Below are 10,934 nucleotides of genomic sequence, written 5' to 3'. Positions count from 1 at the left end.
TACTATTTGGCGGGTACCAAACGCTGAAACAGTGACGCAAACACTCGTCCATGTTCAACAACAACAAAGGATGATGGATACCCGAACTTTGTGAGTTGCTTTGTGCTTCGTGGACCCGGTGTCCTCGGAGTTTGCGCTCCTGCTCGGGCGTCTCGACCCTAACCGGAGCGACTGGAGCGGGAATGAGCGGTGAGTCGTTGACTTTGAGAGGCGGCGGGTCGCCCCGGTGTCCCGCGAGCTAGTAGCGTTAGCTCATAATAATATGACTTGCTAATTTTCATTTCTCCGGGGCAATGAAGTGTTAATCGAAATCACCGGCCCGTTCGGTGAAAACATGTCTGTGTGTCGTGTCCCCCGTGTGTTTGTGTCTTTCGTCCTCTGCTGATGTTGCACACTCCGTCCCAGCAGCCGACCAGGCTAAGTTTAAAGTGCGATTCGGACCCAGTGAGAGCGTTCTGGTTTTCGCCGCCGCGCCATGTCTTGTTATCCTGTTCATTTAATGACGTGTTTATCCAGAGGAAACTCGTACCTCATCATCAGCTCCTACATTGAATAACAGGCAGTCTTCAATATGTGTCCTCAGATCCGATGAAAGACCGTAAACTGTGAGGCAGAAACTCTGCAGTCCATCCATTATAATGGTAAGCCTTTTATTGAGTGTCTCCAATATTCTCTTTTTGTTTTGATTATGTCAAAACCAATGCTGAATGAGATAATAATTTCAGGTCTGAATGGTAAAGCCTTTGTATACATCTTAAGGTGGATTATCAGTCCAAAGGTCCTACGAGTCACACCATCTGTGGATACTTTAAAACGTCTCAATCTATCTCTGACATTGTCTTTTCAAAATATTACCTTAGTGATTGTTTAGTTTTACACCTGTTAATGACTTTGTCTTCTATTGTTAAGTGATAAACATCCTATTCTTCACTGTCTTTTTAAAAACAACCTAATTTTTGAATGTGTCATTGCATGCTATGTAGTTTCTGTCTGCCATCTTTTTTTAAATCCTTGTTTCTCTACAGATTCGCATTGCGGCACTAAATGCTGCTTCTACAGCTGCAGATGAATCTCAAGACCCCTTGAGAAGCCACAAGAGCCAGACAAAAGAGGCTCAAGTACTGACTACATTCAGATGAATCATCAGTCTGCCTATTAATGCAGCTATTTTCCTCTGTGGATCAAAATGCAACTGATTTATTTTTTTTCATCCCCTTTGCTTTTCTCTGCAGGAAGCTGAGGCATTTGCTTTATATCACAAGGCTTTGGATCTGCAAAAACATGACAAGTTTGAAGAATCTGCCAAGGCATATCATGAGCTTCTCAAAACTCCACTGCTCAAAGAGGTACAAATAAGACATTATGTACTGAAGTCCTGCGAGGGCTGCCTAAAAATAGTTTTTAGTATAGTTGCATAAAACACCTAAAATCATCTGCTTGCCCAAATTTAGTCTCCGGACAGACTGTACATATTATAATTTGAATGATGGGTCTAAGACGGCGCTGCACTGGGATGTGTTCTGTTAATATTTCAGGCCATGCCCTCGGATGATCAGAGAGTGGGACTCAAGCATCCTGGGCTGATGCTGAAATATTCAACTTTTAAAAACCTGGCGAGTATGTCTGCATCACGAGATGACCTGGAGACTGCTATGGAGTTTTATTTAGAGGTAATAAAAAAAAAAAAAAAGACTACTTGTTAAAAGAAAATTGTACCAAAATGTCTTTCAAATGTGTATGAAAGATGCTTTGTGGTATTTGTTCTGAATATTCTATTTTGGTTTGTTTTTTCTAGGCTGTTATGTTAGACTCCACTGATGTGAACATGTGGTACAAAATCGGTTTGGTCGCTGTGCGACTGGTTCGTATTCCTTTAGCTCGTCATGCATTTGAAGAGGGATTACACTGTAACTCGGACCACTGGCCCTGTCTGGACAACCTCATCACTATTCTCTACACGCTCAGCGACTACACCTGTATGTGACGTATCATTATCAGCTTTGTGCTCATCAATATTAATATAGACGGTAAAGAAAAGTAACTGTCATCGATATGTTTTTTTTAGGTTGTTTGTACTTCATTGCAAAAGCTTTGGAAAAGGATCATTGTTACACTAAAGGCTTGGTGTTGAAGGAGAAAATCTTCGAGGAGCAGCCATGTCTAAAGAGGGATACCATGCAGATGTTCACGAAATGGTAAAAATAACTTCTTTTTTTTTTTTTTTACTGTTTTATGAGTTTAGTTCAGAGTTGTCATAGTGGGGAACACACATGGCCCAATTTGATTTCCAGTGTATCACAACAGTGCATTGGTATCATAATGACCTCTAAGGACAACTGCAAATTTCACTTTTGTTTTAGTGTAACGTAGTATAAATGCAATTTTAATAATGTATGTTTGGTTTATTATTGCTATACAAAACAGTAACAAGTTACAAATTTAAGGAAATGACAGTGCAACTTATACAGTCTGTCTTTTCTAATGATGCCTTCCAGCACAAAATTCAATAAAATGGCCAATAAAACTTTTATTTGTCTATTTAAGTCTGATGAAATGTCTAAACACGGGTCTCCCACTGTGTTGCTCTTTGGACTAAGGGTCACAAAAGCCTGGCACTTCTCAGGGCATATGTTATGTTTTCAGAAATTTAACCTCATAGTACAGCTTTGATGCAAATGCTACTTTCTCTACATACCACTGTAGTGTTGTCTGTTATTACTACTTTCGTTATGAATATTACAATGACTGTTTTCTTTAGTTTTACACAAGTCACAAGGCCATCCCATATTGCTGAACTGAAGCCGGCTTTGGCCACATGTCTGACACCCCTGGTTGCGGTTGTGCTATTGTTGCATCCTTGTGCGTTCACTTCACTCGTAAGCAACGTTCGGTGGTGTGGTTGTTTTTCAGTGATATGTCTATCCACTATGTGGAAGTGGAGGATGAAGAGCGCAAATCGATTGTCGAAGAGGCACTGGAGATACGAAGGCGCAGGCAGGCTCTTTCCAAGTGTGAACCACAACCTGATCTTGTCCTGATTCAGCCCATCCGCTGCCTCTCGTGAGTCTAGCACTGCAGTTTTGATCCTTCTGTCTGAGTGGTTTAAATGAAAGTCTTTTTTTTTTTTTTTTTTTCTTCAGTAAAAAAAATATTTCTCCATATAGTCCTCACATTCAGCTTTATTGCAAAGGCAGCAATGTCGATTCATAAAAAGTTGAAATTTTTGTTCAAGCCCATCCGAGCCAAAAGTAATTTGAACCTTTTGTTAACATGTACCTCCAAGAAAAAGAATTCTGTGTAACCCAAAGCTGTTTCCTCTGTTTTATCTCAGATGGAAACATGTGGGCGAGAGCCTACTTGCAATGTACAAACATCAGACCACGTGTGAGCCGCCACGTCCGAGTCTTGGCCGAAGAATCGACTTGTCGGAGTACAGAGACCGGAACTTCCTTCAGAACCTCCCCCAGCCGACCAGTCCTGTCGGCGTGGTCCAGAGCACAGTGCTGAGCAGCAGCCCCAGTTCCTCTCTGCCACCGGTGACCTTCACTGAGACGGTGGTGCTGCCTCAGTCCGGTGCTCAGCTTCAAATTACCACCAGCACGGCCACTGTGGAGGTCACCACTTCTGCGCCGCTGGCTCCCCCTGCTGTTGGTTAGTTGTTTAGAACAAGAAAAATATCTCTTTTCTTGCCTCGTTTTACCCACTGTAGAGTCAGCATTGGTCTTGCACTGTTGTTACAGCCACGGCAATGGAAGTGTCCCTGACGGATAAAGTAAAGAAAGCTCCAAAAAGGAAACGTCCGATTGAGGATAATGGGGAAACGGCTAAAAGACGCTCGGCACGAGTTCGAAACACAAAATGCAAGAAAGAAGAGAAGATTGACTTTCAGGAACTACTTTTTAAATACCTACCCTCCAGGTACTTTGCTATAAACTTTGTTTGTTGCATAAACACACAGTCAATAATCAATAACGCTACGATGAACCGTTTCTGTTTTGCTTCAGGCTAAGAAAGTTTGATCCTGACGATGATGAGAGCTTGAGCAACCTTGAGGCGCCGTGCGAAGGAAAGGAGGCCTTACAGCCTTTACACGGGAGCTGCATTCCTGTTGAATCGGTAGAATACATGGAATCTGGTATGTATTTCATCCTAGATATTCTTTTTTTTTTAATTATTGTTTATGTCATATTAACTAAATGGGTGCTGTCTTTGGTAGAACAACAAGATATCCACAACTTCCTGCTCAATAACATGAGCAATGGCGGCATACTGGATTTAATGTTGACATACCTGAAAGCGGTGGGTCAGAAGTTCAAGGAGGAGTGGCCCAGAGGGCTGACCGCCGTGGTGCTGGACGTCCATCAGACCTGGAGGAAGCATAGCAGCGGGCTTCCTAACCCTCTTCTGCGGGACTGCAGCAACCAGCATATTCGAGCAAGTGACAAATATAGTTTTTACTTCAACTTAGATAAGCTCTTCATGATTTTAGATGCACTTATACTAACTTAAGCCGCACAGATGGATGAAATCACTCATCCAGAGACGTTTATCAAGCAGGAGACTATATTTAGAATCTTGCACGTTTCTTCAAAACCAAATCATGTTAAGTTAATAAAAGTGACAGTCACAGCCCATGGTTTAAGATAAACATTAACAAAGTTGCTGCTTGTGACAGTATATTGATATTTAAATGTACACAGGGTAATCTGATTTTGTATTGAAGCACTTTATATTGGGGGGGGGCATTACCAGTCATGTCTATATAGGATGTTGTGAGAAGATTGTAAGACCTTCTGACAGAAATCCAGAAAAGATTAATCATAAATCAATACATTTTAAGTCATAAATGAAATTTTTTTTTTATGTTAGTTCAGTTTTACACTTTTAAATGTTCTTTTTCTAAATTACTAAATATAGTAAAAATTTTACTGCGTTTATAATGTTTGAGAAAAAGAAGACAAATTAAATCTTGAAATAGCATCAGATGACTCGCAATGTTATATTTCATGTTTTCCAAACGATCTAATGATGGTTTTCCTCTCATCATTTCAACCTCTTAACTTAGATTTGGTGTCAAAGGGTCAAATCTTAGTTGGAGTTCCGGATTTAAGATTATTTCTTTGTTTCCAAACTCCAACATCCATGCAGAACTTCATGCATTACTTTTCTCTTTAAGTAGAATGAAGGACAGAGGAGAGTTCGTCTGAAATTGGTTTCTCATTTACACTCGCACAGACCTTTGATGAAACCGTTTTCCACAGGAAATGTTGGCTATGAGCTTGGCGTGTATGGAGTTGCAGTTGGAGCAGTGGTTACACAGCAAAGGGAAGACTGGTGAGTCTGACCGTACGATTTTTGACAAACCCATTTGAATGCTGTACAAAATATTTTAAGGAAATAAAGCCTCAGTCTGTAACTTTGTCTTCTTAGGCAATGTAGACCAATGTAAACGTGTGTTGAGGATAATTTGATCTGAAGGTCACTGCCGTTATTGTCAATGCTGAACGTCATGCCGTGTTGAATATTCTGAAGTCACGGCCTGTCATACTTTGTGTAGTTACTCCACGAAGAGGCGGCGGGGGTTCCAGCAGTGATGAAAATGACTCAGAATTCCCTGGGCAGCACTTTCAGGGTGATTTATTACTGTTAGCTTTGGGGTCATCGCAAAGAGACCTGTTTGAGGACGACTGGTTGGACATCATGGTGCGTGTCTACTGGCTTAAGGCACGATCCCTGGCTTTGCAGGTAAAGTCCCTAGTTCTTTGTTTTCTTTTCGTTTGATATCTGTCCCTTTGACTCGCCTCAGCCAGGTTTGACCTCTTCATCATTATTTTGTTGTCTTTTGACAGGGGGACATGGAATTGGCCTTAGAGAGCTACGATGTCTGTATAGGCCTTTTGCAGAGTAAACCAAAGACCCAAGACGGAAAACATTACACAATAAACTTGCCTAACCTGCGCGTGGATGCAGCGATCTCAGTTGAAGAAGTTAGTGTGGTGACCGACTACAAGTCTATTTTTATTTTATTTTTCTCACTGTTTGAAGTATACCATGCCATACACATTTCTATGGGCAATGTTAAGTATTGATTAAAATCTGCCCATGTTACCAAAAGTATATATATATATATATATATATATATATATATATATATGTGTTTGACGTTTGGGGGTTTTCTTTTGTTCCCTTGGACAGATTGACAAGAGGCTGAAGTCCCTGGAGCGCTGTCAGTCTTTGGAGGAGATCCAGCGTCTCTTTGAATCTGCAGACTTTGAGTCTGTTGTGCGCCTGCTGCAGCCCACTCTTAATTATGGAAGCAGGAGCAAACCCCTGGAGTTTGTGAGCTCGGCACCGGAGCGCCCAGCACAGCTGATGCTCCTGCAGGTCCGACAGGCCACACCATTGTCAATCGAATATCTAGGTCACTTGAAATGTGTGATGTTTGACACTTCTTCTTTTTTTTTGTTGTTGTTTCTTTTTAAACTCTGCTGAAGAATTCACTGCTGAAGCTGCAGGACTACCAGCAGTGTTTGGAGTGCAGCGAGCTGGCATTGAATGAAGCCCTGCAGCAGCTCAACTCTGCTACAGACAACTCTCCCCCCAGCAAGGAGGAGTGGGTCAGCACCATTGGAAAGTTGCTGGATGGTATTGAAGTCTGCTTCACCAAAGAGTCTGAGCTTCTAAAGAATGTTCCCCACCTCTCAAGTATGGCTCGACTGGCTAACAACTTAATTCAGGTCAGAGCAAATTTCACTAAAATGCTGATTTTTGATGTTTTTTTACTTTTTTTTTCTTTTCTTTTTTTTTTTAACAAGAAAATCTAAAATATGGAATATTTGATCATGTTGTTGTGTTTTCAGCTCATTGACCTGAGCATGGCCATTTCTGATGATCCCAAGGAGCCTTTCTTCTTCTCGGTTCTGCCCTGGATAATTTTGTATCGCATCATCAAACACGAGGAAACTGCTTTTGACTGCATGCTTCGGCAGCACATGTCTGTAGGGGACGACGAAGGTTTGTTGACTTGATGTTTTGATGACTTCAGGTTTTCCGTGGTGTTTATGTCGTACCAGTCGTTGCAAAGTGAGTGACCCCCGTCTCATCATCAGATGACTCAAACAATCCCATGCTGCCCTCCTCCCTGATGCTCCTGAACACGGCACACGAGTATCTTGGCCGCCGCTCTTTGTGCTGCTACTCCGATGGTGCACTCCTCAAGTTCTTTGTGAGTTTATGAATGCATCACAAAAATGGATCCTGAGGGAATCCTTCAGTGTGCCGCTTTAATAAATGTCTTTGATTATTGATTTCTTTAATTATCCTGTCTGTTGAGCATAGGTTCACATTTTAGAAAAAGAGTTTGCTGCTTCCACCAACAATGAATCCCATCCTTACAAAGAAGAGCTGGAGATGGCCTTGGAGCAGTGCTTTTTCTGTCTGTACGCCTATCCCAGTAAGAAGAGCAAAGCCCGGTACCTTGAGGACCACTCATCTCCACAGGTTACTCATTCTCATGGTTATCAAAATGCACCTTTTGTTTTCGAAAATGTTCAAATGTTGCATGACTCACAAGCGGCTTTGCTATTCAGAAGTGCAGAAGTTTAACTGAATTATATGATTCATGATACATGAATGCATGTTTAAAAATCTGACTTTTTTTCCTTGTGCACTTGCTTTAACTTAACTGTATATTGAGCTCCAGAACATATTAATAAGTTAACTTAATCATGCATGTAAAAATAGTGACCACTTCCCCAAAAAGGACTCTTTGTGAATAGCTCGGATTGAGCTAAATTTGACACTGAAAAATCTGAAAGAATTACATAATTGTAAGAACTGGAGTGACTCATAGCAGCGTGATCTCTTGTGTTTTTGTAATGCCACTGTCCGGCCACCAGGTGGCTCTCAGTCCTACCATTTCATTTTGATGAGCGGGATTCAGGGTACAATTATGGAATACCACTGTGCTGGAGAAGAGTCCTCTTGAGACCTTGATACTGCTAATTTGCCGTGGCTCTGCATGTGACACACTAATGCCATTGTTTCTCGTGGAATTATTTGGTGATTTGCAGGTTGAGCTTCTGTGGAGTGACGCTCTGTTCATGTTCAAGTACTTCAAGCCAAAGTCACTTCCAGAATTTGACAGCTATAAGACGAGCACGGTGTCTGCCGAACTGGCCAATTTGCTGAGAAGGTTTTCAGGCATCGCCCCCACAAGTGACACTCCCATCCTCACAATGGATGAAGTGGCAGCCTACATTGAGGACATGACTGAAAAGGTCAGTCTGTGCTGCCACACTGGCTGTTGGGAACATGAATAAGTTATAGTACATGAATATTATCTTGATGTTTACAGTGATGACTCTACATTTTTCTGCTAGTCTCATTTTAATTAATTTGCAGAGTTTTTCTTGAGAACCTCTGACATAAAAGGAATAATTTTTAACTCTTTTTAAAGACACCGAGCCTTCCAGTGGGCTGTGCTCCTGCACCTCCAATCATCAATGAGATGTATTACCTGCTGGCTGATTATCATTTTAAGAACAAGGAGCAGTCCAAAGCCATCAAGTTCTACATGCACGACATATGCGTGTGTCCTGACAGGTACATCATTTTGATTTCATGTGTTCAAATATATATTTTCTTATTATAAACTTACTGTATTTGCATATTAGCTTTGTGGAAATTTTGTTTCTCATCAGTGCCACATTTAGAGAGTCCGGTATTTTCATTTTAGCTGCACAGTTAAAGAAACCGTCTTTTTCTCAGGTTTGATTCTTGGGCTGGAATGGCTTTAGCGAGAGCCAGCCGTATTCAGGACAAGCTGAACTCCAATGAGCTGAAAAGCGATGTACCCATATGGAAGCATTCCCAGGCTGTGCTTAATTGCTTCAAGAGAGCCCTGGAGATAGACAGCTCCAACCTGTCTCTGTGGATTGAGTATGGCACCATATCGTACGCGCTGCATTCGTTCGCTTCGCGGCAGCTCAAGCAGTGGCGAAATGAGCTTCCCCCAGAGGTGGTTAAACAGGTGAGACACGTGTTAATGTTGCCCTTCAAGTTGTATCCCTCGTCACATTCACGTCGTGTCCACTTTCATTTCAGATGCGCTAACTACAGGGTCACATTCTGTCATCTTCGCTTGTTCCACATTGGAAGTCTTTGCAGAGTTAATTGATTTGTCACCTGCAGCTAATTTCCTCACGCAGTCTTCATTGTGCCTTTGAATGTGCTCGTGTGTGTGATCATTTGTGTGTGTGTGTGTTTCAGATGGAGGAGCGGAGAGACTCCATGTTGGAGACGGCGTTTCAGTGTTTCCAGGGAGCTTCCAGGTGCGAGGGTGACAGTGATGAAGAAGAGTGGCTCATTCATTACATGCTGGGGAAGATAGCTGAGAAACGTAAACAACCTCCAGTGGAATATCTGCAACTTTACAAAAAGGTAAAGTCACTAATATTGAACAAGACGTTGGGATCAGCATAGAAAATGTTTTGGTTGAAGCCCTTCTAGGATTTTCTAAATAATCAATATGTTTGGAAAGCTCTAGACATATATATACACGTTTTGCATTTTGTACTCTTTAGATTAAGATGTCCACGAGAACAAATGAGGGGGGGGAAAAGTAGGAATGGAAAATATTAAACTGGTCAATATATTTGATAACAAATAATGAACCATACTGTATGAAAGCAACTGCAAAAACTCGTTGACACCAGATACATTTTCTCGCTGGAATCCTTTCATAATCCACCTACAGGAATAAAGTTCACTGCCCTTTCTCTCCTGTTAGATGTTTTTCTTTTCCTTAGAACAATGTATAGCGTTAGTCATAGCTGGGTGGTTCTGATTAGATCTGTTAAGGTAGTTGAACCTCTATAAAAGCCAGAGTAACAGAGGTCAGTGGTGTCATGAAGGACGGTGTGAATGTAGTGAGACTTGATGTTGGAACACATAGTTCCACTTCCCCTTCTGCACTCTTTTGCTTTAATGGCTTAAGTCTCTTGCCACATCATTGTGTGTCGTTAACCTTTCTCTTTTGTGCTCATAGGCAGCACACTTTCTGCATGAGGAAGCTGCCAGGTATCCAAGAAAAATCCATTACCATAATCCTCCTGACCTGGCCATGGAGGCCCTGGAGGTAAGGGATCTGTCAAGGTACATTTACACTATGTCCACGGCAGCCCCGTTTGCCCAAAACGTAGTGTGCCGTGGGATTTGGGGGAATTCTGAGGAAGGCGTGGCACGTATTTCACGTTCTGTCAAGGCTTTCTACGGATGAAGTGTGCACGCCGGACCATTTTGAAAGCACGTTTATACCTCAAAGGGCCACCAAAAGTGAAGGCAATCATTGTATCCTGAGACTTTTGCTGGGTGCATACATACCTCTTGATTTCTTTTTCTATGGCGGAGCTTGTAGAAGGTGTTCTGTCGTTGATTCCTCAGACTCCAATAAAACTCTCCTCCAGGCTCGGAGTCGGCTTCCTCCCAGATAGTGCGCGCCGTGGCAAGCCACAATAGAACGTGATGGAACAGTGCCGTGAGAACCGTGACAAGGCGCGGCGCGACGTGACATGATAAAACACAAAGCAACCATGAAACAACCGCTATGGAACGCCCACTACATCACTTCCTGTAAGCCTCCCGTCCCACTACGGACCGCCTCCAAGTTCTATTACGGCCAGTTACGTGCTGCCAATGACATTCATCCCGTTTTGCTACGGGCTACTAAGTTTGTCATCCGCACCGTGGCTGCCGTGGCAAATTTTTGGACAATTTCAAAGTCTGGCACGGCAATCACGACCTGTTTACGTTTGCCCTACCCGTCCCCCTGCGTTGTCTCATGTCCATCCCGTTTTGTCCACGGTGGCCTGAAACGGGGCTGCCATGGCTGCCGTGAACATAGTGGAAACGCACCATAGCTAGTAGTTCAAATG

General features: G+C 42.4%; 1 protein-coding gene across 1 annotated transcript in view; it reads left to right on the top strand.

Moving 5' to 3' along the window:
- Positions 1-15: 15 nt before the first annotated feature.
- Positions 16-10,934, top strand: part of cabin1 (calcineurin binding protein 1) — a 38,424-nt gene continuing 27,505 nt past the window's right edge. Inside the window, exons 1-25 of the mRNA XM_080466904.1 lie at positions 16-189; positions 584-641; positions 1,026-1,118; positions 1,233-1,346; positions 1,536-1,670; positions 1,796-1,976; positions 2,066-2,195; positions 2,911-3,060; positions 3,332-3,651; positions 3,741-3,918; positions 4,005-4,135; positions 4,217-4,434; positions 5,262-5,334; positions 5,558-5,745; positions 5,850-5,987; positions 6,196-6,384; positions 6,495-6,737; positions 6,861-7,014; positions 7,110-7,225; positions 7,339-7,500; positions 8,073-8,279; positions 8,459-8,604; positions 8,770-9,031; positions 9,271-9,441; positions 10,049-10,138. Coding sequence (XP_080323030.1) covers positions 639-641; positions 1,026-1,118; positions 1,233-1,346; positions 1,536-1,670; positions 1,796-1,976; positions 2,066-2,195; positions 2,911-3,060; positions 3,332-3,651; positions 3,741-3,918; positions 4,005-4,135; positions 4,217-4,434; positions 5,262-5,334; positions 5,558-5,745; positions 5,850-5,987; positions 6,196-6,384; positions 6,495-6,737; positions 6,861-7,014; positions 7,110-7,225; positions 7,339-7,500; positions 8,073-8,279; positions 8,459-8,604; positions 8,770-9,031; positions 9,271-9,441; positions 10,049-10,138 — 3,792 coding nt within the window. The 5' untranslated portion in view covers positions 16-189; positions 584-638. The remainder of the gene's footprint in view (positions 190-583; positions 642-1,025; positions 1,119-1,232; positions 1,347-1,535; positions 1,671-1,795; positions 1,977-2,065; positions 2,196-2,910; positions 3,061-3,331; positions 3,652-3,740; positions 3,919-4,004; positions 4,136-4,216; positions 4,435-5,261; positions 5,335-5,557; positions 5,746-5,849; positions 5,988-6,195; positions 6,385-6,494; positions 6,738-6,860; positions 7,015-7,109; positions 7,226-7,338; positions 7,501-8,072; positions 8,280-8,458; positions 8,605-8,769; positions 9,032-9,270; positions 9,442-10,048; positions 10,139-10,934) is intronic.

This window comes from Lipophrys pholis (genome assembly GCF_963383615.2).
Source record: "Lipophrys pholis genome assembly, chromosome: 7".
In the NCBI taxonomy this organism is placed as follows: Eukaryota; Metazoa; Chordata; class Actinopteri; order Blenniiformes; family Blenniidae; genus Lipophrys; species Lipophrys pholis.
This window is presented reverse-complemented; position numbering and strand designations above follow the sequence as displayed.